Source organism: Sylvia atricapilla, chromosome 20, assembly GCF_009819655.1.
Source record: "Sylvia atricapilla isolate bSylAtr1 chromosome 20, bSylAtr1.pri, whole genome shotgun sequence".
Classification (NCBI taxonomy): domain Eukaryota; kingdom Metazoa; phylum Chordata; class Aves; order Passeriformes; family Sylviidae; genus Sylvia; species Sylvia atricapilla.
The window spans coordinates 403,919-430,860 of NC_089159.1; the positions used below are offsets into that span (position 1 = coordinate 403,919).

General features: G+C 53.3%; 1 protein-coding gene and 1 long non-coding RNA gene across 2 annotated transcripts in view; both read right to left on the bottom strand.

The window, feature by feature from the left end:
• TSPOAP1 (TSPO associated protein 1) overlaps nucleotides 1-17,704 on the bottom strand; it is a 64,530-nt gene extending 46,826 nt beyond the window's left edge. Inside the window, exons 1-4 of the mRNA XM_066333103.1 lie at nucleotides 17,410-17,704; nucleotides 7,094-7,201; nucleotides 5,405-5,533; nucleotides 3,136-3,312 (exon numbers count right to left, since the gene is read on the bottom strand). Coding sequence (XP_066189200.1) covers nucleotides 3,136-3,312; nucleotides 5,405-5,533; nucleotides 7,094-7,201; nucleotides 17,410-17,688 — 693 coding nt within the window. The 5' untranslated portion in view covers nucleotides 17,689-17,704. The remainder of the gene's footprint in view (nucleotides 1-3,135; nucleotides 3,313-5,404; nucleotides 5,534-7,093; nucleotides 7,202-17,409) is intronic.
• A 5,564-nt stretch (nucleotides 17,705-23,268) lies between these two features.
• LOC136369959 (uncharacterized) lies at nucleotides 23,269-25,734 on the bottom strand. Its single transcript, XR_010745105.1, has 2 exons — nucleotides 25,205-25,734; nucleotides 23,269-23,955 (listed from the first exon to the last, which is right to left on the bottom strand). It is a non-coding gene; the product is annotated as an uncharacterized lncRNA (long non-coding RNA).
• Between the last annotated feature and the right edge of the window lie 1,208 nt (nucleotides 25,735-26,942).

Below are 26,942 nucleotides of genomic sequence, written 5' to 3' on the forward strand. Positions count from 1 at the left end.
CGCATGGCTGGTTCCTGGGTCTCCAAAGCCTCAAAACTCACTTTATATCCTTTATGCAAATACATTATTCCTCGAGAAGTTAAAGCCCAGCCTGTAATGGTCCTGCAGCTCTCCCAGCATGATGTACCGGGCTTTTCCAAGCATGCGCCATCTCAGCACATGCCAGCAGGGAGCGTGGTAGGATATCATTTCACAGCCCAACCAAACCAGAGTTATCTGTTTCCTTTACTCTTTCGTGTGGGTGCTGGCAAGGAATGAAGAACATCTGGGATTTGGTCAGTTCTTCCTCAGGACAATATCTGGTTTCCTAACATTCTTTTAGGAATTTCTCTCCTCTCAAGACAGTATGTGTGATGGACACCTATCTATAGCACAAGGGGTCACTCCCATCCACTCACAACCCAAACACAGCAGCTTTTGAAAAAAACCAGCACAATCTGACTCTCACAAAACCGAGGAGAATATGTCACCAGCTTGTTTGATTCTTCAAAGGTTTCCGGATTTCAGGAAGCTGAAGAAACACGTACCAGCATGTCCATATGTACATGATCAGGTTATGAAAACCTGTCTTTAAAAATCTGCTGCTGGAGGAGACATTTTTCATTCCCCTGGAAAGCTGCTACATCAGAGAATTCAAGACATAATTGGTATACAGGATAAATTTAATCTGCTTCCCTGTTTGCTTCTTATTTGCCCTAAAAATAGTGTGTGCTTTATAAATGCAATTTGTGGGGAAAACCATGGTAACTCTCATGCTGCAAGGGGGAAACTGAGGCACCATTAATGGGAACTGATTACAGATTCAAGAAGTGAGCAGCTGGACCCTCTCTGTGCCAGACCCGTTTTCAGGCTATCAGGGTAGTAGTTCTTTGAACAAAATTGGCTGGGGCTATGTATAAAATCTCCCTTCCCCCACCACAAAAAAGCAGCAATTCCCAACAGCCAGCCTCTGGAGGCTGGGGGAACAAGGGAGTAGGAAAAAAGCTCAGTCCTCCCCTTACTTTCTATTATACCCATCCCCTACAGCTGTTGCCCCCAGTCCTCCACTTCCAAGAATCTATGCTGCAAAAAATTGCGGCCTGGATTTAGCTGTAGCTGTGGTTTGGTTGGAAGCAGATCACTGGAGTATGATGTCAGGAAATTATTTTATTCCATTCTAAGAGCCCTAGTTTTGCAAAACAAGGGCAATGTATTTGCAGCCCAGGGTGCAGGCTGTGAGTCCTGCTACTGCAAGGAAACTGAATGGATCCATTTCATAGCTACTGAAAAATTTCTACTGATTTAAATACCCAAGATTAAAATTGATTTGGTTACAAACTCTGAGTGTGCACATCATATCTCTGCATAAAACACCCCTCATTGGCATAATGCATTTTGCATGCTGCAGACAGATTAGGGGAATTTGGAATTTTAAGTAGCTGGAAATGAAAATTTAATGAGCGGTTTGCTTGGAAGAGAAATGGGGAAAAAACAAGATCAGACAGAATTATCTATATTGCTCTCTTTTCTGTGGATTCCCTGCTCAGGCACCAATGTTGCAGTTGCTGGTGCCCCAGACAGGGTCACCTTCTGGGACAGGGTGGTCACCCAGGTCAGCCTAGGAAGGCAGTGATTGAATTTGTCAGCCCTGGGGGTTGGTACCCATGTGCTTTTTCTTGGGCAGGAATGAATCTTGCTCACCCACTTCTGTCACATTCCTTTGCAATCTGTCACTCTCCTGTCCCTAGCAGGTTCAGGTTGCCCAGCACACTCGGCTAGGAAAATCAGAGTGCTTTGGAAAGGGTCTGTTCCCCTTTCTGTGGAGGCCTGCAGTGAGAAATCAAAGGAATGGGAAGGAAACTTCTTGCTGGCACTGTGGAGCACAGAAAGACCTGGATAAATTTGTCCTGTGGTTTAATGCCAGGAAAGATCAATGGGGCAGTTCTGTACAAACACCAAATAACACCCCACTGTACTAATCCTGACTAGATCTACATTAGGGAAAGACTGAGAATCCACCTTCAAACCTGTAGTTAAACTGAACATATGGGGAGCTCAGGGACAAAAATAAAGCTGTTTTCAGCGAGGAAGTATTTGTCACCTAAATACCACATGAGTAGGACAGGTAGAAGTGCAAGTGGTTCAGCTCAGCCGGGAGCAGGGAGGTAGGGTGGCACTTGACCACATTTGCATTAGCCAAACAGGGAGAAACCAGCATGGGCCCAAGGGTTACTGAGGTCCTCTGGAGATTTGAACTGACCTAAACTGCAAGCATCTAGTTTGGGATTCAAAGATGCAACTGAGATGCCCAGGACAGGTTGCTTTAGTCACCTGGAGTGGGAACCATCTTATCCAGCCCCAGCTGTCTGCAGAGGCTCCTTTCAGAGCCATCACAGAGAAGAGCTTTGCAGGAGCGACACATCTGACCAGTCCTAGATCTCAGGATGACCTGAATTGCCACTTTATCCCACCATTCATATTGGCATGGCCTGTGCTGGTACTGAGGGAAATGCAGTAGTGGGGAGATCACCAGCCCAGGAGCAGACACCAGCACTGGGGATGGTTTCATGAACATCCAGCCCTGCCTGGTCATTTGTAACCTTCGTCATAAACGTGTTATCACACGTTAGGAGGCACTAAGTTATCACAAGTCTCTTGGTGGCTTGTGACTCCTCAGTCACATGGTGGCTGTGCCTCCTCGAAAAGCTGCAGCTCAAGGCTTGGGATCTAGACAGGTTTGGAATGTGCTGGTTGGCTTCGCAAAGAAACACTTTAAAAGAAGGCCCTGCTTCTACATCTTGCTTGCAGCTCAGCCCTTTGGAAAGTTACCCTGTGTCTGTAAAAGTTACCCTGTGCTTCTTGGGGGTTTTCAGGGAAGGAGTTTAAGTCACTGCTGGAAATGGCAGCTCAAATCCAGGAACTGGATTTGAAGGACAAGCAGGGTGTCCCCCAACACAGTCTTCTAGAGAGATCTGGACAGTCTCTGCCGCATACTCCCCAAAATGTCCCCATTCAGCTCACACATCAAATCCCCTCCCCTATTTTCAGCCTCCACTTGAGACTAATTCCCCTCACACCATTTCCCAGAGCCTGGTTTCCATCTCAGCTATCGTGCTTGTACCCAGCCCCAGAGTGATGTCCCAAAAAGTGTCTCACCTTCCCTGCCAAGAGTTTAGCCTGCAGTTCCCGGCATTCCTGCTGCAGAGCTTCAATTTGCTTGTCTTTTGCCAGGAGAGCATTGGCTTGTTCTGTCAGGTCCTTCGCACGCTGGCGGGCAAATGCTTTTTTGCACAGTTCGAGGCTGGAGCCCTTCGGAGGCACTGGAGCAGCTACCTACACCAGAGAGCAGTGAGGTGTGTTTGTGTGTGATAACCACTACTCCATCACCCCTTGGTGTTCAATAACCACCACCCAATCACCCTTTGGTGTTCCTTAACACCACTCCACCACCCTTGGGTGTTCAATAACCACCACCCCATCACCAAGCACAGGGAGCACTGTCAAAAAAAACCAGTCTGGCCCAAAAGGACAGACAGACAGAGGAGCAGGACAGACCTATAGAAAAGTAGAAGAGGAAAGGCTACATGGAAAAGTGGCCCAAAGAAGAGGTGGGAAGGACAAGGTACTCAATAGGTACAGCTGGCACAGGGGCTGCAGGCAGCACAGAAGTGGGGAGGGAAGGAGAGAAAACCAAGATGAGGTAAAAAAGACAGAAGGCAGCAGAGAGGAGGGGAGAATGGAAGGAAAGATGAGCATGGGATCAACTAGAGCATGGGATCAAGGATAGAGGTGGCCAAACCAGGAAGAGAAATGGACATTCCATGGGTTTCTAGCTGGATAGAGCTTCAGTATGGATGGGCAGAAGATAAGAGGGAAAGGCAGAGGCTAAGGAGAGCCCAGCCCGGGCCAGCACAGCCAAGGAGGACTGGGAGAAAAGCAGGACTAGAGGAAAATCAGTTTGAGTTCACGGGTTCCCTGAGAGGAGGAAGGCATAAGGTGGGGATGGCAGTGTGCTTAGGGGGAGTAGGGCAGGCAGGGACAGGCAGCTGGCTGAGTACAGGCTCTGCCCAGATAGGAGCTGAGGCTGCTTGGCACAGTGTCCCTGGCGTGTCCCCATCCCTGGAGTTGGCTCTCCCACTGGGTACCAGCACCACAGACTTGGATGAAGGGGCAGCTCAAACCCTCTGTTCACCCCAGCCCTATGGGCAGTGAGGATATATCCAGTCCCTGCGTTTATCTAACTCTACCTCTCTCTGCCCAGCTATTTTCATCTGCACAAAGCCTGACAATCTGGGAAGGGGATCCTCTTCTGCCAGATCAGGCACACTGATTCCTCTGTGCAAAGTTTTCTTCCCCAGGTCTTCCCAAGCATCTCATGCACATGCAGAAGCTGTGTGGCCCTGGCTCCGCAGGACCTGGGTACCAAGCACTGGAGGGACTTGGTGTCAAATTAACCCTGGCTTCTCAAGGCCCCTTCTCTGGTCCTACTTCCTGCCCACCCTCCACAAGGGTCAGCCATCCCAGCATTTGCTGCTGTCAGGACATCTGGGCCAGCACAGGAGCCCAGCAAGTCAGTTCTCCAGGACTTGCACAGGTCCTAAACAGTCTCCACCCCAAAGTTCCACTGGGAAACAAATAAAACAGTATTTGTGTATGTGCTGGAGGGTCTGCATAGTATGTCAAATGGTTTCTCTTAACATAGTATCTGACAAGTCCATCTGTTGCCTTCCAAGTACAAAAACCCTGTGACAGTGGGGCAACACAGTGCCTGGGTATAAGAGAGGGCAGCAGGGCCAGGAAATCCCCCTACTTTCTCTCCAGCACAGCTTTCACTTCCTCCTTTCTATCCTAAATGACTTGAATTCCCCATCACAATCCCTGCTTTTCTTCAGAAAGTTGTGCCAGGATGCCATACCCTACAGCCGCCTCCCACTGCTGCTGCACCATGTCACACAGTCCAGTGCTCACAACAAGCTGCTGTTGGGTTGGAAAAAGCAGAAGTCCTGTGGCTTGTGCAGCATTTCCAGCGAGGTGTGGATGGGACAGAGCTGCCTCTCACCCCTTCCTGTTTTGCTTCACTGTACTCCTTTCCTTATTCAAATCCTTCCTGTTTCTTCTTGATGAAGTCAGATGAATTATTTTCATGGCTTGCCCAAAGAAAGCTGAGTTAATTATTTTAAACTATGACCTTACAGTAAGAAACCAAGCTGGAAGAGATCCCTCAAACCATCCTCCAAGAGGAGTAGAGAAGCTGGCGATGGCTGGGATTGGTGATTCTTACTCTGCTATGACATGCAAAGCATGTTTGCTGTAGGTTTAAGAAAAAGTGAAAGGAAAGGTCTTTCTAGCTCAATGGAAGCAGAAAGCCAAAGGTTCTGGTGGTGAAATGCTCTCCCAGCCCAGCTCCCCAGGTCCTGGCACCCACCACTCGGAGGTTTGCCTCCTGGAGCTTCCGGGCTCTCTCCTCCAGGCGCTTGGCAATCACTGCCAGTTCTGCGTTCTTCCTCTTCAGGTGCTTCACCTTCTCTTCTGTCTGGGGGAAGCAGCTCCTGCGCTGGAGAGCAGAAGCAGAAGTTGCAGGTGAAGTCTTTGCTCAGAAGCCAACATCCCTGCTTCAGCCTGACCTATGTAGGGCACACAGGCCTTTTCCCAGCCAGGGCTTGGCCCATTCTCCTAGAACTATCCCAATCTCTGTTGCCTTTTCAGTCCCTGAAATCTGTGTTTTCCTGGTATTTTTGTTAATGTGACCTCTCGGTCCCCATGAGATGTCCCTCACCCCACCCCAGACCATCCCACATGGCTCCTCTCCATCCACAACATCCCTGTTGGAGGCTCTGCTAGGACTCAACATGTCTCCAGCATCAGGGTATCCACCCACCCTTTGGGCTTTCTCTTCCAGAGTCCTCCCAGTTTATTTCCCCAGGATTACAGGACTCAACATATCCCTGAGGATTTGTACTGCACCACCACAGCAAGCTTATCTGTGTGTCCTTCCTGTCCTGACACCAAAGCATGAGCAGGAGAAGGAGACAAAGGACTTTATGATATTTGCAAAGCAAATTTCCTTTTTCTTCCTATTGATTCTGTTTGCTCTTACTCCCATTTATTTTTTATCTGTCTGTTCCAATAAGCTGCCACTTGCCAATGGCTCCTTCTCCCAAGGTCGAAGCCAGCTGTGTTGTGCCGTCTTTTCACATCAGCAGAAACGTCATGTCAACTGATCCTCACAATTATTTCCCTCCTTGCCCCTATGAGAGTGCACCATGGGTGCCTGCGCTGGAAGGCTGAGGCTGATTTTTGAGAGTCAAATTTGACACACAGGCTTGTGCTTCACTAAAATCTAGGTAACTGATAAGGGATAACCCCTCAGGGTGCATGTCATGCTGAATTTATGCTTTTAGTGTAAGAAAATTATCTAAAATATGTGTTTTGGATGGGGTTATATAAATCTGAAATGCTGAGCAATCAAATCTGTGGCTGGGCAGCACCCCCGACACTGCAGGGCTGATGCTCTTCAGGGAGTATGCCGGAGGGGAATATCCCCTCTTACCTGAGAGTCCTGGCTGTCCACCTGGGGAGTCAGGGATGAGGGAGGGGGCAGAAGGCAGATGGTCCAGGCTGTGGCAGCCTGGCTTGGCCTTGGGGTGCAGCTGGGGAGGATCTTGGTGCTGCGCTGTCATGGGAGCAGGGGGCAGTGCTGCACTGTCACCCAGAGCCAAGGCTGAGTGAATCAGTGTTTCTGCTTTTCCAGAGGAAACAAGAGCGACTTCCCCTCCCCTGCCCAGCCCTGAGGGGAAGGGTCCAGATCCAGCTGACGGCTGCAGCATGAAGAGATCCAGGGGACCCAAAACACCCAGACCTCCTTTGTCCTCTGACCCTGCCCAGATTATCCCATGAATTCAAGAAGCATTTGGACAACAGTCCTGCTCATGGTGTGACTCTTGGGGATGGTTCTCTGCAGGGCCAGAAGTTGGACTCAATCATTCTTGTAGGCGCCTTCCCACTCAGCATGTTCTGTGATTCTGTAATCTCTAAGAGTTGGCAGCAGACAGCAGCTCTCTATGTCCAGGACTCCCTCTCCACAGAGCATCCCACAACAGCATCTCCTGCTCACCAGCAAGCTGTTCTCCTCGGCCAGGTTGGAGCAGCGGTGCCGCAGGTCCTCCAGTGCACTCAGGAGCTTTGTGTTCTGGCTCACAAGGAAGCTGTAGTCAGCCCCACTCTGCAAAACAGCACAGAGAGGCAAGGCAGGGCTTCACCTGCCTGTGACAGGGACTGCAGGTCCTGCAGGACCACAGGAATTCACCAGGGGCAGTGGCAGAGGGGCCACAGCCTCACACCAGTCCCAGTCCCGTGGTGAGCCCGGCCTGGCTGTGCCAGTGGCTCCAGGGTCAGGGTGCTGGTGGCACAGGGTGGGATATGGGGGCTGATTTCAGGAGGAGGCAAGGAGGACATGTCCACTGGGGGACAAATGGCCTTTGAGGCCACCCTGAGGGTGACAGCTGCCATCTCCATAGCTTTAAGAATTCTTTAAACTTCCACCCAGGGAAAAAGCCCAGACCCTTGTGTTGTCCTGAGCCATGGCACCATCCAAACTGGCTCAGGCAAAACACAGGCAGAGCCAGCAGGACTCAGGCAGGCAGAATACATCCCCTGGCACCCCAGACATGTGCACTGCTCCCCATGGCTAAGGAACCCAGTGGCCTCCAGCACCACATGGCTTCCGAGGCAACCAGAACTCCTTGGCCTCTTCCCAAGACCAGCACAGGAGAGTGTGCAGGAGCCAGACCCCAGGTCTTCCTCTCTGTGTCAGCCTTGGCTCCAGAAGAAGGTGACATGCAAGATTCTTTGCAAACACCACGCTCATTTTGCCACCTCAAAAGCAGCAGCAGCAGCTCTGCTGGGAGCTGTATATAGAGTTTTGCGGTTGCTGCTTCCTGCCGAGAGCAGCTCACCGCAGGCTCGCTACCAGAGCCGGCTCCCAGCAAGGATTTCTGGGCGTTAGCAAAGCTTGGAGCTGATCTGTTGCTTCACAGCTGCCATATGTCAGTGCCTCAGGAAGATCCAGCCACATGTTTTCCCAGCAGCCAGGCAGGTCCTGCAGGACCCGCTCCCAGAGCCCAGCAAGTCTCCACAGAAAGGCCGTGACCTTCCCAGTGTGCACAGCTCTGCTCTGCAGTTTTCCAGCCAAAGCTACAAGGGAAACATCCCACACTCACAAAGGAATGCTGCCCAAGCTTTCTGAGTAGCAAGAGCTCAGACAAGAGTTCAGCTCTAGGAGGTCTGAGACTGGCTAAAACTCATTACACTTTTGAACAATTTTTGTTTCTCCATTGTGTCCATTGTAGAGCTAGAGCAGGAGACCAGTGCCACAAAGTCCCCACCCACTGAATTCCCCAGTGTGGTGCCATGCCCATGGCTCTCCCAACCTCTCACACCTGTGCGGAAATGCCCTGACAAAGCAGGGAGGGAAAACACAGCTGAAGGAGGTTGAAAACAACAACAAAAAATCAGATGACACCCAGCCCTTCCCATCAGCCTCACATGGTGTCCCTAGTCCCATCAACCCCTTGAGACACAAGGATATGACATGCCACGAGCTGACAGGCTTTTGGCAGAGTGGTTTGTAGATGTCCACCCTCCCCATAGAAATCCCACAGTTTGTGAAAGTTGGAGTGAAATGCCTCATAGAAGGAGAGTGTACTGCTATCCACACGTTGGACAGCAAGAATACATCTTTGTATTTTTTTTTCCCTCTTAGGCATTCCAGGCCACTGTTCCTGGGGACATCACACTGCAGAACCTGAGTGCCCTCTCCTGCTATCCAAAACCTTAGGGCTGCTCCAAGAGATGGTCAGAGGAGGCCCAGGAACAAAGGAAATCTCTGAACCCGGCATCCCAGGGATGCGAAGAAGCTCCCCTGGTAGCCATGTGCATAGCTCTGTGTCCAGTACCAGCTCCTGCAGCATCAGTCCCATCCCTGCAGCTTTACAGAGACAGCGAGATGTCCCAGAGACTATTTTCTCCATCACCAGCTCCAGGAACAGCAAAGCACTTCTTCAGCCTGGGAATCCACATAGAGGACACTGCAGGTGACAAAAGGGGACAAAGCAGGGTAGGTTCATGGAGAGAGGGGTCCTACCAGCATCTCTTGTGCTGTGCATGTCAGCACCTAAGGCTCTTCCCCTGCTGCCACCCCCAGAGCCAAGCAAGCAGCCCTGCGATGAAGTAAAAGTGCATTATTTCCATCTCCTTGCCACTGCCAAGAGGCCTCAAAATTCTTGTCTATAGTTGCCGTGAGACAGGGTGAGCACAGTGAGCCAGTAGCCTCTGCACTAGGATGGGAGCAGGAGAGCTTTTGAGGAGGATCAGATGTGCTCCTGTCCCCCCCACCAGCCAGCCAGGACTTATGACATCAGCAGCATTGGGTTTCAGTAGGGGACAATCAGCACCTCCAGCATGGCATAGAAATAGTTTGGGGACCTACATTCAAATTTCTGCATTTGAAACCCCATTTCTGTAGCCATAAATAGTTTCATCCAAGCAGGATGCAAAGGCTTATAACCCCTCACTCCCACCATGCCAGGCTGTCCCCAGATCACCCAGCTTTCGTGTCATGACTCCAGAGCCCATGACATGGCAAAGGCTGGCATGTCCATTCCCATTCTGTGGATGTTGCAGCCTCCTTAGGCAAGGTGCCATGTAGCAGGAGAGTGTGGCTGTGTGCTCCAGGCTGGGGCCAGGCATGGGGCCAAGCCTCCCCTGTGCCAGCACGTCCCTCTGTGGCCACAGCTCCTTGGGGCTTTGCCCAGAGAGGCACAAGGGACAGCAGCAGCAAGAAGATGTGGAGGCAGGAGATCCTTGCTGTGCCAGGCTGTCTGTCCCACAGGGGGACCTCACTGCCACAAAAGCTTTGCCAAACCTTCCTGTTGGCCCCGAGCCACTGCTGGCTGCATCAGCTAAGCCCTCCTCCAAGACCACGGAGAGCCTGGAACCAAAGGGCTGTCTAGACGTCATCCCATGCTCATTAAACATTCATTTCCTATAATGAAATGGCTTTTAATTTATCAACCGCTCTGCATTTCCTTAAGGATCCCTTGCTGCACAGCGCAGCCTTGGTGCTGGCTGCACTCAGGGCTCCCATGGTGCTTTTCATGGGGAGCTGGAAGAAATTGTTAGGGAGAAGAGACACAGAGCCTCCCCCTAAAGTGACTCATACAGATGAAGACATACAGAAGTGTCAGCAGGAGCTGGAATCCAAATACATTCCTCGGTCAGGGAGGTTTTCCATGAGCTGAGGCAGAGCTGATGCCATTGGGGCAGCAGAGAGGGTCTCCAGGCAGCCACATTCCTCAGATCAGGAGCATCCTTGGCCACTAAAAAATTAACCTAAAAATTAACGCAAGTCACATGGTATTTTGCCACAGGGAAAGTTTCTAAAATGAGAAGGCAGGAGCAGAACAGCAGGGATGCTGAGGGCAGAGAGTGGCAAGCACATGGCTTTAAAGCCTCTGTTACAGGGGTATCAGCATCATCTGTCATCTCTTTTGGCAGGTAGAGCTCAAAGTTTCTCCAAGATGCACTGAAAACAGTAAAGAAAAGCCTCAGCATGGCAGTTGCCAGAAAATTGCTGCTTTTTCACCTGAAAACTTCAAATGCACTGGAGAGCTGCAGTGGCTTTTGCAGGGAGAAGTGCCCAGACAGGCTCCTAAATGGGTCATGCAGGCAAAATCCCTCTGGAGCACCCAGCATCCAGCACAGTCCTTAAAGTCCGGCAGGAAACTTGCAGGAGGCCATTGGGGGACAGTAAATCAGCCAAGTACTGCCTGCAGCTGTGCTCTGCAATGCGGCTGGGGCTGTGCTGGCACCGTGGCACAGCCTGGCACCCACCAGCCCAGTGCTCCCCCAGCCAGCCCCAGGGAACAGCCAAAGTCTAAACCCAGCCTTGGTTTGAAATCCCTGCTAAAAGCCAGACAGGGAGGAGGAATTTACCAGGTGGCCCCATGAGCAGGAGGTCTCAGGTAGCTTTTGGAAATAGGTGGGCACACAGCTGATTTCAAAACAAACCTAATTTCAGCGTGTAGAAACCACACACAATTTGAAGGTGTATAAACCACTGAAAATTTCAAGATGCCCTGACTTCTCCATCTGCTGCTGATCCAGGGCCTAGTTCCTGGGTTTGCCTTGCAGGAGCCACCTCTGAACACAATCACCCTCTGCAGACACCTTGCACAGTGATTTCTCAGGTGAAGCCAAAACAGCTCTCCTGCTATCTTGGATACAGTAAATCCACCACCTCTCCTTCATTCAAAATCATTGTCCCCAAGCCTTCACCATGTCAAAGCCCTTCAGCTGTTCGTTCCACTTGACTTTAGTAATTAGTTCCTCAATCCTCTTCACTTGGAAATGAAGCCTGTCATTGCCAATCTATTTTCTCCTCTTCCAGACAGTTTTAAGGGGACCAGCCACCTCACAGGACAAAGTTATTTTCCATAGTCTGCTTTTCTGCAGTGCCCTCACTGCATGTCAAAAGCAAGACAAAAATAGCCTCACCTCCTGTTCGGTCATTGAGCAGAGCCAGCCCCAGCGCTGTTGCTGCCGGCACAGCCAGCAGCCAGCACATCCCCACCCAGGGAATAGGGACGGTGCTGCCAAAGGTACGGGAGAAGTAAGAGACATGCCTGGGATGAAGCTTGGTTATCCTGCCACTCCTCTGACAGGCAATGTGTCTCACTGTGCTTGTCCTGCTTCCTTCCTGCATTTTGCACTGGTTCTGGTTTCAGACACAAACATCACTGTTGTGCCTTTGCCTTTAGGGCACTTCCTCACAGTCCTGTGTGCTGCCAACTCCCCTTTCCATCAGTCAGCATTTTCTCCTGCTGCCCATCCATCTTTCAGCCTACTACTTGCCCTTATTTGTGTGATTTCCTCATTTATCTGATTTTTATCACCCCATGTAACAAATTCACGGAAGAAAAAATCCATCCAAGGCTATTAACTTCAAAAATCCTGCCTCCAGCATGAGGAGTGCTGGAGCCATGAATTGGAAGATATTGAAGGAATATTCAGGAGAGCAGTCACTATACATTTGCTGTTTCTCTGCATTTCCCCGGGCATTCTCTCCTGCACACCCTCTGACCACTTGCCAGCTCTTAATATGCTCCTGACTGGGTGTTTAAAATGAGATGCAGCTAAAATTGGAGTCTCACAAAACCAGGTCCTCTCTATCTTTAAACCCTCTGTGGAAGCACCATTACGAATCCCAGGAACACAAACCCAGCTATTCCAGGAGAAGAATAATCAGCTCAGTAGCTCTGATGGCCCTGGCTCACTGTCCTTTGATGAGCTCAGCTTCTCCAGCCTCTCAGCCGGGGAGAAATTAATGTTCCTGCAAAACTGAGACAGGGAGGAATGCGAGTGGAAAATAAACTACCAAGGCAGAAGATCGGCTCTGCAAAATCCAAGGCTGCAGCCAGGTCTGTAGTGCTATTGTGGCACAATCCCTCACCTTTGACAGCAAATCCAAAAGACAGGAGGACTTGCAAGGAGATCAGAGAAAATGACACTGAAATACCCCATGGCTGCTGGGAAGGTGGCTCTGAAATGCTCCTGAGGTGCTGCACATGTGATTCTTCATCCTTCAGCATCACACAGAAAATAGGGCAGGGAATTATGAGGAATGGAGGGTTTGGAGAAGCCATGGCAGAGAACCTGCTCAGGGTGCAGGTTCTCATCTGGCTGAACACTGTCGCCAGTTCTTTTGTTTGGCCGGTTTGCTCCTGGCCCTGCTCTCCCGTGGGCTATGGAGATACGTTCCTGCTTCCAGATGGCCACCACCTGCCTGGAGCAGAGGCAGGACAAGATCTGTGTGGCCCTGGACAGGCTTTCCCCAGATATGACCCAGCCCTCTCCATGTTAAGTACAAAGTGGTTTGCAACCCCAGGTTGTGTGCGGCCACAAACTGCAGCTGATTCATCAGATGACCTGCAGCAGCACCAGGTTGTGCAACACTCCTCAAGTACAGGAACATCACCCTCCTGCTCTTAGGCCACTGTGTCACCCCTGGCCACCGCTGTGTCCCCTGCAGGGTCTTTCTCCCCTACACATATTGTGAGAAAGATAACTGCATTTCATAAGGTGAAAAAAAGGTACATAGCCTGTTTTAACAACTACCCTTTGAACACTGGTGTACAAGTGTCTCCCTTGCCTCTTACCAGTTTCCAGAATGATTTGGCCAAGTTCCACTCCTGGTAAAGGAGGACCGTGCTCCATCCTCACTCAGGGGACATTGCTGTTTCACTGCCCACATGGGGAATGTGTGGAATACAGGCTGTGCACCATAAAACATGCTCAGGCTGTAACATTCTGAAGCCAAGACAGCTAAGCTTTTTCCCCCACTGCAGAATTTTCTGGGTGCTGCTGAAAAAATAATTGAATCTGCAGAGAAGTAGCTCAGGCAACAGTATTTCAACTATATAAAAAAAAAATGCAAAATGTAGATGTGGGAAGCAATGTATGAAAAACTTCAGTGCAAACACAGAAAGACTTTGCAAACTCTGCTGTTGTGTACTCATGTACACTGCAAATCATTTGAGCTAAACCACGGGTACTGGCTTACTATAAGATATTTTTGGAGCTTTTTGTTGCTTAGCTCTAAGCAGAGGTCAGTCTGGAGCTCCCAGTAATGTAGGCTCAGGCCCAGACCACTCTAAGGTCTTTGTGGAGCATCTGGACTCTCTCTTGATGCCATGTGCCTATAGATAATAGATAATTCTATTTTTGTGAACATGCAAAAACCCCCAAAAGCCCTGGTGAAAAATGATAAAATTTTAACAGCTTTCCAGCTTTGCCAATGGAAAATTTGAAGCTCGTGAAAGACCACCAATTCCTGCAAAAGGCACTAAGCTTATCATTAAATGCAGATTGGCCTGAGCACTTGACAGGGAGGATATTTACCAGCATTTTATAATTCTTCCTGTGTCTCTGCTTTGTTTTATTAAACTCCACTGGGACCAACAGGTTTTTGTGGCTATTTTCCTACTCACTGGAGGGCTCCTTGGTTTAAGCATTTTCAGTTGGGTTTACAGATTTATTGAATATTCTGAGCTCCACATGACCTCAAGGGAAGCTGAGGCTTGAATTTTAAGAAATTCAAATCCAAAGCAACCTCTTGTGATGGAGAAGAAGTCACGAGAACCAGCTCAGCACACCCTAACTGTGCCCCTTGCCTGTGTGGTTCTGGTATGGGAACAGGGAATGGTCAGCTGCTGAGCTCATCCCTTCCATGAGTGATCTGGGGAGCTTGGGGACATGAGTAATCCTGGAAAGAAAGGATGCAGGGAATAGGCAGAAAGTGAACCACCTTGAACCTCTTCCCTTGTCCAATGTAGGACACCAGGAGGGAGCCTTCCCTTCAGGAACCTACTCCAAACCCACCCCGAGTTTTCCAGGGCCAAAGCAGATCCCAGTGGAGCAGCATCCCCTGGGAGATGCAGGCAACTGAGCTCTTGTGGAAGTGCTCTAAAATCCTTCTGACAGCATTCTGGGAACTTTCCAATTTCCAGACAGACTGTATCTGTGCCACTTTAACCCCATTCTTCCTATACAGACAACATTTTTCTCCTTCTGTGATATTCACTATTTGGATTGGGTTCCTACCCCTGCAGTGCCTGGAGATTCTCAGCAGGAAAGTAATTTCTTATGTCTCATGTCCACATAAAAATCTTGGGAAGCAGGACCAGAGCAATTCCAAAGACCCAGGAGGAAGAACACAATTGTGACAACCCTCAGGCAGCATTATCCAGTGGCGCCATGGTGGGACACACTGCTCTGCTGAGGAGTTGGAAAAGCCTGCAGTGCCTTGCAGGATGTAGGGACACATGACAAATGGATGGAGAGACGTAGACACAAATCTCAACAAGGAAAATTCCCACCAGCCTATGGAGAACATTCCTCTGGTGGGATCCCAGCTTCTGGAGATACTCAACACTTGCCTGGTCAGGACATGATCAGCCTCTTCCATCTCTGGAGCCTTCTGGGGGCAGGGGCTGGATGGGAGGCTCCACGTGTGTCCCCTTGTCCCACCTCCCTAACTCCAGAGTTCCTCTGTCAGGTCCCAGATGGAAGAAGGGCAACAGCTCTCCACACTCTGCACTCAGGAGAGACTCAGGCAAGAACGTCAATATTGACTTGACTTACAGACAGTCTTAATGCCTCTCCACAGCCTGTTCCTGAGGGAATGGCTGAGCAGTGGTGGCAGAGGCTGGGACACACAGCAAGAGCTTCATCATAAAATCAACATCTTTAATCAACTCTGTCAGCAATGAGCCCTCAGGAGGCTCTTCCCCACACCAGGAGAGGACTGCCTGGAGGCAGCTGTCCTGTTCACATAATGCAGCTCTGACATCCCAAGGACAAATGTCCTCAAGGAAGCCCGGCAGCACAACACACAGAGTGTGTCCCAGCCTGGCCAGGAGCAGCCAAGCTTTGGAGCGGAGCTGTGCAAGCCTGTCTTGGCCCCAGCTCTAACACAGCACCTTGTCCCCAGGTTGGAGGGTGTTGGTCTGCAGCCCAGCAGCACCAGCACTTGTCTGCTGGGGACAGCAGCACTGAGCTCCCTCCAGGGGCTGATCTGGAAGCCTTTCACATCCCTAAAGCCACTTGACTCCAGGAGAAACTGCTGGATTTTTTTTCCCCCAGGAAAACACGAGGTAACCTTCCTGGAGATCAACATCAGTGTTAAGGATGGTACTGCCATGGTACCACCAGCACCACCCCAATGACATCACAGTGCCACTGTGGCACTGCCATGAGCTGAGTAACACTGGTTCCACAGCACCATCACTCTGGCACCAGAGCACATCACAGCACCACCAGTCCCACCACAGCTGCCATGGGAAGGCTCCCACCCGGCCAGGAGCCTCCAGGATCACAGGCAAACAGTGCAGCCCAAGGACCAAGGCAGGTGCTCAGCAGTCACCTCCATAGAGACCCACGGGGGGAACCCACTGCAGGGGATCAGCAAGAACTGGTGCACAGCTCCCACCCCACAGGTGCAGTTCAGCTGCTGGAGCACCCACAAACACCCCTCCGAACAAACCACCTGCCCTCCCTGCAATCCCAGCCTTCCCACCCAGGCTCCCACCAGGACACAGCACCTACTCCAACCCTTGCAGCAGGCTCTCCCAAAGGAAAGTGTTCCAGGACACACTGGGCAGGGTTTGTGGCAAGCTGGTCTAAAAGAAGGTACCCCTGACCATGGCAGGGGCTGGAATGAGATGGTCTGTAAGGTCCCTTCCAACCCAAACCATTCCAGGATTTTCTGAAGACAAAGTCTGGCACAAGCGACTGGACTCCTGGGATACAAAAGAGGGGTGGGAGCAAAAATCCATCCCATTCTGCTGTCCCATATTTTGACTGCAGTGCTTCTGGCACAGCCAGGGCTGGGGTCAGAGTTACACCAAGGTTCAGTGTGGCCTTTCCCCAATCATCATGAGAAACAGCCCTTCAGAACAGACCCTTAACAAACTGTGCTGGAGTGAAATCATGTTCTACCTCGATGGGTTCCCGGGGCTGCCGTTTCTCCCGCAGGCTGCTCCAGGCTGCTCTCCAGCTGGGCTCAGCAGCACGGCACAGCCTTGCTCAAAACGCCCCTGCTAAACCCTGACCAGCACTGGTCAGCTCTTCTTCCCTGTGCTCAAGAAGAAAAGGTCAAGAGCCGTTTTCTCCCCTATGTTAAAAGGACCACAGAGCTTCCCCAGATCCCAGGAGACCCCAGAAGATGACTGATGTTTTCTCCATGGGAAAGGGTGGTAAGCTGTCCTAAACAGGGCAAGCTGATGAACTTCTGTGACCTAGATCAAGGCAGTGAGACCCTGAGGAAACCTTTTGGGGTGTTTTTAGGGAGATGCTGCAGGGGCCAGGCATTGCACTACCCCGAGGTGCCCGGGTGCTGCCCACCCAGAGGCTGGCTCCTCCTGCAGTGGAGGTCCTCCAAGCCCTCCAGAGCTCCCCAGAGAACGAGAGGGGATGCTCTGGAAGAGGGTGGCAGTGAATCATTTCCCTGCCACTACCTGCAGAGCCATTGATGCTGCGGGAATGGGGAGATGGTGCAGGGATGGCTCAGCCTTGGCTGCTGCAGGGCTATGCCTGCTCCAGGTGGGCTCTGCCCAGCGCTGGCGCCGTCAGGGCTCCGGCAAGACCCTGCACCAGCTCCCAGCGTCTTCCAGGGCAGAGGCAGCTGGAAATCCCTGCTGAAGGGCAGCAAAGGAAATCCCTCGCGCGGGTGTGTGGCAGCGGCTGCGGCAGGTGCCAGCCCCACGGGGATGGTTTTGTGGGTGGCTCAGCCACAGCCCCGCGCTCCCAATTCCCCGTCCCCGTCTCGTACCGAGGTGACATTCACCCTCCTCGCCGCACCGACCCCCGCCTTACCTGGGGCGGTCTGTCTGTCCGGTCCATCGCTCGCAGCGGCCTGACCAGCTCCGGTGCGGAGTGAACCCGCTGGGGGTCCGGCGGGGGGACGCGGGGGGTGGCCGAGGACTCTTCCCGGGGCTGGGGTGCTCCGTCCCGCTCGGAGCCCCGGGACGGAGGGCAGCCGGCCGTGTCACCCCCCGCGCCTTCACGCATGTCCAGGTCCGGGCGGGCGGAGGCGGCGGGGGCACCGCTGTGCCCCAGGGCCGTGCTGGGCACGCCGCACTCCGGCTCCTGCATGGCCGGGGCAGGGCTGGCCTCACTCCGCACCGGACGGGGCTGCCCGGGCCGTCAGGAGCCCGCAAGGGAAAGCCGAAGGCATAAGAGCGGCGGCGGGAGCAGCCCGGGCCGCGCTACTCCGCGGCGGGGCCGGGGCCGGGGGCGGCCGCAGGAACAGCATCCCCACCCCGGGGCCAGCTCCGTCCCGCACCGGGAAAGGCTCCGTCCCCGCCCGGATCCGCGGCTCCCCGCGCGGAGGCTGCTCCCGCTGCCCTCAGCCTCCCGCCGCCGCCGGCCCCATGACGTAGCGCAGGGGCCGGGGGAGCTGCCAGCCCCTCGCCGCGGCCCCGGGCAGCCCCCGGCACAGCCGCCGCCGTGGCATCAATACGGAGCCGGCCTGGGCACCCCGGGGGGGCCGCGCCGCGCCCCGGGCCGCCAATGGCGGCGGCTGCGCCGGTTTCCACGGCAACGCCGCGGGAGCGGGGTCTGGTGCCTATTGATGAGGCGGGGTGCGGGGGAGGGCGGCCGCGCCGAGCCCGCATTCACCCGCACCGCGGCCGGGGAGCCTCGGAGCCCTCACGCCGCCGGGATGGGCGTGTGGGGACAGCAGCGGCCGAGCCCCTGCTCCGCTCTGCTCCACGGCCGCTGGCCCTGGGTACCCAGCAGTGAGTGCCCCAGAGATGCTCTGTCCCAGGGATGCTCAGCTCTACCCCAGGACGCCCGGGTCTGCCCCAGGGACTCCCATCTCTGCCTCGAGAATGCTCGGCTCTGCCCCACGATGTCTGATTTACTGCAAGGCTGCCCATCTCTTCCCCGGGCATGCCCGACTTTACCCGGGGGATGCTCAGGTCTGCCCCAGGATGCCTGGTTCTTTCCCAGGCATGGTCGCACACCTTCCGAGCGAAAACTCGGTACCTCCCGGACACACCGTGCTGGAAACAACCCTCTTCTGAAAAGGGCTGGGCCCCGCCTGCAGCACGCCCGGAGCAAGAGGCAGAGCGTGGTGCAGGCAGCGAGGGAGAGGGTGGTTGACATGATCCTTGGCGACAGGAGGTCACAGCATAACACCACAGCCAAGCAGGCACTGCCATCCCTGAGCGCATGGAACAGGCAGGCGTGTGCTCCGTCTCTCCTTGCCTCCTCCCTGCCGTGCTGTGTCTTTGATGAAGATCACATCCATACATCAGGCTGCACAGCCTTAGTGATGCTCAGGGGAAAGCCACTGGGCCACCCTGGGGGACATTTGTCTGTCCCTGCTCCCCAGTCCTTCTCAGTGTTTGACCCACTGCAGAGCAAGGTTTGTTGGTTTCAAACCCAAGGGGGATCGATGAGGCCTGAATCCCTGAGCACCTCGGACAGATCCTGCCTCCCAACGTCCTTGTGCACGGCAGCAGCTTCTCAGTTCCACTGCTGGTGCCTCCCTGTTGCAGCGTGGGGGTGGCATTTGGCATCTCGCACGTGCTGCTTCTTTTGTGGCCATGGAGCAGCTGGAAAATCCTACCTGGAGACACCTTCTCCAGGGAGGTACCATGGGGGGTCTTCAGTGCTCCTGTCAGACACCACTTTGTAGTCACATCCATTGAGCAGTTTCTCCAGCCCATCCAGGTGTGCAGATGTGTCACTTCTTGAACCCAATGCCATCAGTTGTGTGTCACATTTGCCTGAGCCCAGGCAGCACAGGGAAGTCACCATCAAGACAGTAAATTCACTGCTGACTGCCACAGGTGTAAGACTCACTTGGATGAGCCCTGTGTGTGGGGAGTTGTCACCGGATCTGGCAGAGTCTGTCTCACATTTGGCTGTGGCTACAAATCATGTCTCACAGTGTACAGGACTCTGCCATCCCACCTGAATCCCAGATCTCTGAGCCCATTCCTAAGGAGTGTTTGTGTGTGGTGGTGGGAAGCCCCACGCTTGTAATGAGCAGAAAATGCAGCCAACAGACCAAAAGGAAGATTCCAGAAAACTAATCCCACCTTCCTGTGTGTTATGGTACTCATTTACCTTCAAACCACCAGCTTACATGGCTCCTTCTGCTGCAGGAACAGGTCAGAGTAGATCTCACCATCTCCCACCAACTCCTAGCCCCTCAGTTCCTGCCCGTGGCTGTTCCCCCTGGCAAGGCACCAGGCAGGCTCTGCAGGTGCTGAACCAGTGTGGAAGAATGCCCAGGCACTGCTCAACTCCCCAGTGAGACAGAACAAGCAGGTTTCATTAGAAGGAGGCAGCAGCAGTGGGAGGAGAAATGCGCCCTGATAAGATCTCATGTGGCTGGCAGCCTTCTCAGAACCTGGGCCTACTTTGTGCTTCCACTGCCCTGTGAGCAGGCTCTGCTTGCCTCATCTGGGACATGCTGCCACCACTGTCCCATAAGTATCTTTCCCCTTGTCCCACTCATCTGTGCCAGGCCCGCCTGGTTCCATGGCACTGCTGGGACCTGCTGCCCTGGAGAAAGAGAGGTCAGGGATCCCCCCAGGCTCGAGTCTGGATCACCCACAGCCTTCAGTGAAATCCCCAGTTAGGTGAAGTAAAGGACAGGGTGTTCACAACCCCCACACCTTTCTTGGGGAGAGGATATCTCCTGGGGTCCTGAGCTTGGGAAGCTGGAGATGATCTTTCACATCTTGGCCAGCCTACAGCTGGATAATCCTTAAAAAGGAGAGAGGAAAAATTCATCTGGGCTATTGAAGACTCAGTGGGTCAAGAGTTCTCTGAGCTGAGAGTCACTAAGTTCTTATGAGGGCTACAGGGATGGGATGCTCCAGGTCCCCTTGGTCCTCCAAGTCACGCAAGGATCTGCTGTGGAGCTGTGCTCCCTACAGAGGAGACCTAGAAAGATCCTTGAAACTCTCCCAGGACAGGGGAAACCACAGGAAAGGAGGTGATGATATAGAGAAAATGAAGAGAAACAATGACATCAGAGAGCTCAAGATAACAGCTCAAATGTGGGGAGATGACAAAGGATCCCAGAAGAGCCCTCCAGGAGCTCCCACTGCTCTCCAAAGGTCTCCAGGAACCCAGGCCTTGCCTGGTCATGCAGGGACAGGGATCCACTGCATGGTGCTCCCTGTGCTCTCCATTAGGGAACAGCAAGGATAGGGCTGCTCCACAGTGGGTAGCAAATGGGAACCAAAGTGTGATCCAGAACACACAGTGTCCTCAAACCCCAGAGAGCCATCCCAGAGCTTCTGAACAGGACAGTAGAGATGGGGTCCCTGGGCAGCCCTAGACAAGATCAGATGAACCAGGACAGGGACCCCAGCCAAGATCAGGAGGAGACAGAGTGAAGTCTACAGATAAGGCTCCAGCAAAGGTGGGTCCAGCCATGTGCAGGGCCAGAGACAAACTGCTTGGTCTGGGCTCCAGCCAGCACATGTGACTGGAGACAAGATTCTTACAGTGATGATCCAGGGACCACTGAGGAAATCAGACCCAACAGAGCTTTAACTACACAAAAGCCCAGCCAAGGCCTGAAGAATCAGGGCTGGGCAATTTAGTCCAGTTAATGCCAGCTGAGTCCTCCTGTGGTCCTCCCTGGTTTTGGGGATTCCAGCAGGGACTGGAGTGGGCAGTAGGAGCTCTGCTGTGGTTTCGGCTGGGAAAGAAGCACAGGAATGAGCACGAGGGGCCAAGGCAGCCCTGAGGGAGGTCCCCAGGGCGGGGGGACAGTGACGTGTGTCAGCACTCAAGAGGCACCTCCAGGCTGAGGTGATTAGTGGGTGCCAACCCATTCCCACCCTCTTTCCAGCAGTTCCCTGGGAATAACTCCAGCATATGATCCCTCCTGTCCCAGTGCATGAGCCATGCTGGTGGCTGCAGGGACATACAGTGACACAAGTGGGCACCTGCTCTGCCAGCAGAGCCCTCCTGACGCTGAGGTCTGATGTGTCCTGGAGCAGCTCCAAGGAGGAGATGCACATGATCCCCCGATTCTGCCATCCCCAGCAGCACGTGGACATGGATAGGGAATGGCTTCACACTCTGAAGCAGCATTGTGATGGAACCCCTGTTAAAAATAACCTAGAAAAGGAATGTGCTGGGCTGGCCCTGACAGGGGTGATGGCGCAGCCCTGATAGCCCCAGCATGGTGAGGTGTGGTGTGGCATGGCAACACCATTTCAGGCACTGAGTCTGTGTGGGAGAGCCTGGCAAGAGCCTGGCTGGGCTCTGTCAGTCCCTACAGCCCTTCCAGAGCCATCCTGAGAGTGATGGGATGTGCACCCAGACCCCCCACCATCCCCAGGGGAGTCTCAGCCCCAAACCCTGTCCTGCTTGCGGCATTTTTGGGGAAGCAGAGCAGCAGGGCCTGGGGATCACCCAGCCTGTGAGGCATCAACCAGGGAACCGATGAACACAGCAAGGTCCTGTGGAGACTGGAGCTCACCCCAACAGGGACAGGACATGCTTCCTTGCAGGATTCTGCTAAAAAATGCCTTTGGGATGAAGGGAGGGCTTGAAAAAATGGAGGGTTTTATTTAAAAAAGAAAACAAACAAACAAACAAACCAACCAACCAAACAAACAAACAATAAAAAAAACCCCAAAAAAACCACAAACCAAACCAAAAAAAAAAAAAAAACCAGGAAAAAAGTAGCAGTTTCTGTTTTGTTGCTCTCAGCAAGAACCATGTTTCCGTCTCTCCCAGCAGTGACCACTGAGTAGTAGCTGTAACCAGAACAGACTTTGCTCATGAAAATTGGATACTTATCCTTCCTAATACTTGAATGCACATTATTAGGAGTAAAGTTTCAAAGTTTTTGCATGCTAAAAATGTCAGTTTGCTTTTCCCTCCCAGTGCTCACAAACTGAAAGCTACTCAGGGCAGTCCGCTGTGGCTGCTTGGGGGTTTTTTAGTCCTTTTTTGGTTTTATTGTTTAAAAACTTGTCTCCTTGTGACCATGACGACAGTTTTGATTTGATTTTTTTTCCTTCCTCATCCCCTTTGAACAGCCACAAAGCCAAGGAACATGGGAAAGCTGGGACCACAAGAAGTAAAACACCCCAGCCCTTTCTGCACAGCTCAATGAAAGAAAAATACCACAAACTCAGTAACCCCCCTCAAATGATCCCGAGACCAGCATAAGAAGTTTTTAAAAATGTAAAAACTTTCCACCAAAATTTGGATTAAAATTTAAAAAAGTATTTTAATTTTTTTCTACTGTTTTTAGATGCTCTCTCCCATGGGCAGGACATGAGGAGTCAAAGACAAAGGGAAAATGCCTGAAGGGGTTTTTGGAGCTGGCTTTTGGAAACAGGGATCAAACCTCCTCTGTGGAAACTGGGTTGGTTTTAGACCCCCAGGAAACACAGGCCAGGAGTGTGTGGATGGAGGGAGACTGGGATTGTAGGAGGAATTTTTGACTTCACGTGGTCTTGTGACCATGGCCAGGGCTACCATGGGAGCTTTACTGGTGACCCTGAAGTGGACAGTCCTGTGTCAATGGGCTGAGATTTGCTGGCCACCACCCCCAGCTGTGGTGTCCCCAAGGCTCCCCAAGGCTCCAAACCCGGAATGACCCCACTGCATGTGTCCCTGGGCACAGCAAAGAGGTTTTTCCCCAGTTCTGCATTTCCCAGAAACTGCATTAAAAAAATCCACAAGTCAATACCAAAAGAGTTTTATTTAGCAGTCCCTCACCCCATTGAACCCAGCAATCACCAGGAACCCCACTTTGCCGCTCCCACTGCATGTGGCCACCACTGCCCAGCTCTTCCCATGGCTTCACCACGTGGATAATGGATAATGAAGATGGGGGGGGAAAATGTGCATTGGGGGCTCTGCTGCCTACCCAGCCTACCAGTGCGAGGCTCACTCCAACGGGACGGATCCCTTCAGTGGCACTCATGGGACGCAGGGCTGGCAGCCCCTCCCGCCCACGTGGCCATCCGAGGTGCCAGGAGGACACATGGGGACAAGCAGAGCATCCCCAGGAAGGTGGTGGAGCCTTTGGGTGGGTGCTGTGAGCCAGGCTGGGCCTGTTGGCCGCTCTTGGACCGCGGCGGCTCCCGATGGGCTCCTGGGTCCAGCGCTGCTCCATGCTCTCTTCTCCGTAGCCCACAGTACACTCATCCATAAAGTAGGAAACACTACACCCTGCAGTGCTGTTTAGTAGTGCTTTCTACTTTATGGGTGACTGCACTGTCTCTCAGTCGCTGTCGGTGGCTGCTGTCCTCCGGCGTGGAACTCCTTCCCCCACAACGGGGCCACTGCCATGCCCCACATGGCCCTGCCATGGGGCACCTCTGGCCTTGCTGTAGCCATGGACGTGAATGGCAGCTCAGGTCTGGCCTTGGGACAGAGAGCCTCTGGCAATGTCACCATGTCAAGCATGGGGGACATCCTTATCCCTGGAGGGAGATCCTGCCTTGCCCTCCCTTGTCTCCCCAAAACCCCCATCCTGAGCACAGGGGACAGCCTCACCTTTTCCCCATAGGTGAGACCCTATCTCATACCACATGGTCCCACCTCAAGCCCTGTCCTGGGCACAAGGGACATCCTCATTTTTTTCCCAAGGCAGGGAGGCCATTTAATACCTCATCCTGGTCATAGGGGAGAGTTTTGACTCATTCCTGAAGAAAGGACACCACATCAGACCCCATCCTGGTCACACGAATAAGCTTTCACTTGTCCCTCAAGGAGGGACTCCACCTCAGACCCCATCTGGGTCACAGAGAACCCAAATGCCTGGTTCCTGTTGGTGGGGACCCCACACTAAGGCCCATCACCTCCTCTCAAACCTCATCCTAGGCACAGAGGGTGTGTTTGCTTTGACCCCATGGGGACACCTCCACCTCATACCCCATCCCATTCCCAAAGGACCCCCTTGCCCTGTCCCCACGGGAGATTCCGCCTTTAACTCCATTGCTGCCCTTCAAACCCCATCCCAGTTTCAGAGGACCCCCATGTCTGGACCCCAAAGGTGAGATCCCACTTCAAACTCCATCTTTGTCCCTCAAATCCCATCTGCATCACAGAGGGCCCACCATACCATGTCCCCATAAGGGGATCCCACCTAAATGTCACCCTGGCCAAAAAGGGCTCCTTTGCCTTGTCCCTTTTGGTGGAGAGTCCACAGGAAATGCCATCTGCGTGACGGGGACCCCCTGCATGGCCTTGTTCCCCATGGTGGAGATCCTATGGCAATGGGTGCCTCCTGAAATGTCCACATGGGGACTGTCCTTGTTTTCCCAGCCTTTACTGAAGTCCCCTTTGCCCCATCCCCTGCCCTGAGGCCACAGGAGCTCCCTGTCCTGGCGTTCCCCTTGGCCCCCCCCTGCCCCATCTGCTAGACACAGGGAGATCCTTCAGATGTCCCCACAGCCCTTTGGGGTTACCTGCATGTTCCCATGATTGAGATCACCCAGCCCTAAGAGCCTCACCTGCCACACCAGTGTCCACGTCCACCCTGTCCCAGCTGCCTCCGAAAGCCTCGAGTGTCACTTCTGCTTTGGGCACTTCCCGCCTCCGCCCGCCTGCCAGCACGGCACCTCCTCCCCACCATGCCACCGTGCCCCCCTTGTGGGGAGGACCCCCTTACCTGTCATTGGCCCTGGCACCCACTGCGCCCCTCGCAGTGGCATCAGAGCCACAGCTGCCCGTGCCCCTGGACACCCCATGCTGCTCCTCCAGCACCGCACAGGCACCTCGGTGGCTCCCCATTACCGGGTCAGGGTGTGGGTGGCCTTCGCTGGGTGCCGATGGCCCACGCTGGGTTGGGTGATCCGTGCAGGTGCCGGTGGCCCACACCGGGCATGGAGGTGACCACCGGGCGCTGGTGGCCCGTGCTGGGTGCCGCTGCCAGTGTCGTGGGGTGCTGCATTGTGGTGCGGGCCGGGGAGCAATGGGCCCCTGCGGGGCGCGGGGCTGCTTTTAACCCCATCCTGCCCACGTGGCCCCACCACAGGAAGAGCCATCGCTGTGGAGCAGATAACGGTGCCGGTCCCACCCAGCGCCGCCCCACAGCCCGACCGCAGCCGGCCCAGCACCGGGCCAGGAAGCACCAGCCGGTTACGCTCTCTTGCCTTTGCTGCTGACAGCGACAAACATGTTTGTGAAAAAAAAAAAAAAAAAAAAGGTGTTTGCACAGGGTGACAGTAACTGAATCCACCTCCCACAGCTGCTCGGCTGCACCATGGCTCCTTGCCCCATCCTAATGGTGGGACCTGCATGGAGGCAGTTCTGCAAGGGTCCAGCAGCCATGGTGGGAGCTGCAGGACTCAGGGGCTGCCCGGTCATTGGGGTGAAGCAGTGGGGACACAGGTGCCAGCAAGTCAAAAGCCCTAAACCTGTGCTTTAGGAAACACATGGAGCAAGAGGCTTCCTGGAGCTTCTCACCACCTCAAGGCTCTGCAATACCAAACTTCCCCCGGCCCCAGGCAGCTGTAGTGACTAACAGGGATGTGAGGCCCTGGGAAGAAAACCAAAAGCTGGGTTTGGGGGTTGGCACATCCAGGTCGCAATGGCCCTGGTGACGGCACTGGGATGGTGCTTGGACATCAAGTAGGAGGATTTTGCACCAGCCCTTCCCAATTCCAGGGTAAGCCGACCACTAAACTAGATCAAAACCAACAAACTAAATCCCCAAAAGTGACTGTAAAATGGGGCCATGTCATTCCCTGCACTGGTTTTCATGTGCCTCTGGAAAAGGCTTCTTTTTAGGCCAATGCAATGGACTCTCAACATTGATAATCTGGACAGAAATGTATAAAGAAAAGGTACTGGTGAGGTTTGCAGGAGCCAGGGGGAGAGCAAAGCCAAAAATAACCAAGCAGCAGCATAGGCAGAAGTGATTTGACTTGAACTTCAAGTGTGCTGATGGCAGCAGGTAAACGAGGCTTTAGAAGAGAGGGAATTGGTTGGGAAGCCCTTTCCAAAGCAAGGCTGAACTGGTGGAAGTTTCAGTGGAAAAACTGAACCAGAACCCTGTGCCTTGGGCTGCCCTGTCTCCCACCCCTCCCTGGCCCTGTGCCCATCTCCATCTCTTATGGTCACAGGGGTGGGTTCTCTGTGCTGGAGAGTAGCAAGGCATCTAAGTGCTGTTGGTGATGTCTCCCAGGGACCCTTCTGGCAGCTCTGAGCCCAGGAACATTGCACTGCCTCACCAAAGGCCTGTGGTAGGCAGCCACTCATCCATGGCAGAGGCCACCACGTGCAGGATGCATCCATGGGGTGGCCTCCTGATGACAGGTGACTTTGGGTGCCTCCCAGACTGGCCCTCCTGGGGACATGAAACATGTAAATACTGTTTTTGGTGTGAATCACAGAATATCCTCATT